This window comes from Cynoglossus semilaevis, chromosome 9 (assembly GCF_000523025.1).
Source record: "Cynoglossus semilaevis isolate Cse_v1.0 chromosome 9, Cse_v1.0, whole genome shotgun sequence".
NCBI classification, from domain to species: domain Eukaryota; kingdom Metazoa; phylum Chordata; class Actinopteri; order Pleuronectiformes; family Cynoglossidae; genus Cynoglossus; species Cynoglossus semilaevis.
In genome coordinates, this window is record NC_024315.1 from 4,648,067 (window position 1) to 4,650,706 (window position 2,640).

Genomic DNA, 2,640 nt, shown 5'->3' on the forward strand with positions numbered 1-2,640 from the left:
AAAACAACTCAGTGATGTTGTGTGTTTTTGTTTTCTTCCTTGTTTGTAGGATCGCATCAACAGGGAGGTGGTGGATGTGACGACTCTGGCCATCCCTGCTGAGCTGGCTGCTCTGTTACAGATGGCTTCAGGTACACACTCACACACACACACACACACACACAAACTTGCTAGTTACTTGCTAATACAGCTAATATGCTAATAGTTAGCTGTAAAAAGTTCAGTATTGGCTGAGGTAGAATGGCTAAGACTTAGCAAAAAACAAAGTAACCATGAGTCTGATCTGAACTAGTTACCATTTTATATATTTAACTTTTTCCCTGAAAATAAACCAAAGTTCCTTGAACACATATTTCACACTTTTTTATCTACCCTCACATAAAGCCACTCCACACATCCTTCAGCCAAACTTTAACTCCACAGTTAGATGTATTGATCCACAGCCAACCAGGGGCGACATCTAACCTTTAAAACCACGTCTCCTCTTTAAACGTTCATTAGATGTTGACAGGAACAGCTGTAACTTTCCCAAAGTCTTCAAACTGCCTAAAGTCTGAGACTCACAGTGATTTACATTCACTTTAATTAAACCTCCAGTGTGACGAGCTCCACTCTCCTCGTCAGTTCAAGACCTACCTTATGGTGTGTGTGTGTTCACAGGTGGTGGAGAGCTGCACTCTGACTGTCTGGCTGTGGTCCAGGCTCCAAAGGTCCAGGTTGACCCTCAGCTCACTTTGCCCCTGGACATCAACAACTACCTCATGAGTCACTACGTCCGGGCCATATTTAGGGTAAACACAAACACAAACACGTCCAAGAACAAAGTTTACTCCAACAGTAACTGAGGTTTTACTCTTGTACCTGACGTGGCCACAGGAGGCGCTGTTTGGAATGTTGACGGCACCACTGGAGAACTCTCTGCTCAGGATGGACGAGGAGCTGAAGCCTGGAGCTCTGGACGTTTTCACCCTGGTACATGTTGAAGTCAGAGGTTGACTTGACGACCTTTGACCTCACTCATTGAGAAGTTTGTGATGTAAACATGTGGTCACAGGCCAAAACAAGGTTGTGAACCACCGGTTTAACCAACTGAAGAAAATTAATGATTCATTTGGTTAGGGTTAGCAGCTTTTAAGAAATATATATATAATTATTGGTTTTGTCGACACAAGATGACTCTACAGTTGGTGACACGCTGATCATGTGACCTGACAGATACTCAGGTTCATGGGTGACCCAAACCTGAACGGAGCTCAGGAGAATCTGTTTGGAAACTACATCATCCAAAGAGGCCTGGCCAACACCGGCCTCAGGGACGAGATCCTGGCCCAGGTGGCCAATCAGGTGAGACGGCAACTTATTATAATCAAGGGGGGGGTGGCGGGGGGGTCTGCGTCACATGACGTTTGAAGCTGCTGTGTTTGTCAGGTGTGGAGGAATCCTAACGTGTTGAACTCGGAGCGTGGTTGGCTGCTGCTCTCCTCCTGTCTCTCTACCTTCCTACCGTCTCAAAGACTGGCCAAGCACCTGCTCAAGTCAGTCACACACACACACACACACACACACAGTTGAACTTCAAAGCCTCTCCCTGTCGTGGATGTGTCGTCACCTGTCTCATCGTTTTCACAGGTTCGTTTCCGACTACGGGCCCGATGGCTACAACTGTGTGTGTCAACATCGACTCCTTCAGGCTCTGCAGCGACTGAACACGGGGCCGGAATACACCCGCACGTACCCCCCATGTCTGCTGGAGTGGACGGCCAATCGCAAAAGAGCACACACCGTCCTGCAAATATACTGTTTTGATGGTGAGACACACACACACACACATACAGGTGTGTGTGAGGTTCTGTGAGAATCTTCTCTGACAGGAACCGTCCAGTCAGACGGATGTTGTAATGGTTGAGGAGGTGATTGACAGATATGTCGTGTTCTTCTTCTGCAGCTGTTTCCTTCCTGTGTCCTCTTCACTCCTGGACCACGGGAGAAGAACTGGCCAAAAACATCCTGCAGCACAGGTGTCACCTCACACTGACCATGTTACTGGATGAATGGATGGAAGGATGGATGGAAGGATGGATGGGTGGATGGATGGATGGATGGAGGGACGGATGGATGGATGGATAGATGGAAGGATGGATGGATTGATGGATGGAGGGATGGATGGATTGATGGAAGGATGGATGGAAGGACGGATGGATGGACGGATGGAAGGATGGATGGAAGGAGGGATGGATGGAAGGATGGAAGGATGGATGGACGGATTGACGGATGGATGGATGGATGGACGGATGGACGGATGGATGGAAGGATGGAAGGATGGATGGACGGATGGATGGATGGATAGATGGATGGAGGGAAGGAGGGATGGGTGGAAGGACAGATGGATGGATGGATGGATGGAGGGACGGATGGATGGATGGATAGATGGAAGGATGGATGGATTGATGGAAGGATGGATGGAATTGTAAGACTCTCTTCTGTCAGTTACTTCATCAATATTTGCGTCCATTCCTGGCCCGTTCAGGGGGGTGGTGGAGGGCCGCCGAGGCTGGTCGGTGCTGCTGAAGGAGCCCGCCCAGTGGGTGGAGCTAGAGGGCTCGGACTATGTCCTGGACCTAATGTCTGACCTGGAACTTC

At 48.8% G+C, this 2,640-nt stretch overlaps 1 protein-coding gene across 1 annotated transcript in view; it reads left to right on the forward strand.

The window, feature by feature from the left end:
- Positions 1-2,640, forward strand: part of LOC103383505 (unconventional myosin-XV-like) — a 34,554-nt gene that overhangs the window by 16,731 nt on the left and 15,183 nt on the right. The window contains 9 exon segments of the mRNA XM_025058521.1: positions 50-131; positions 661-791; positions 877-972; positions 1,216-1,344; positions 1,429-1,535; positions 1,630-1,808; positions 1,946-2,018; positions 2,528-2,638; position 2,640. The exon segment at position 2,640 is cut by the window's right edge and continues 77 nt beyond it. Of these exon segments, the coding sequence (XP_024914289.1) occupies positions 50-131; positions 661-791; positions 877-972; positions 1,216-1,344; positions 1,429-1,535; positions 1,630-1,808; positions 1,946-2,018; positions 2,528-2,638; position 2,640 (909 nt within the window).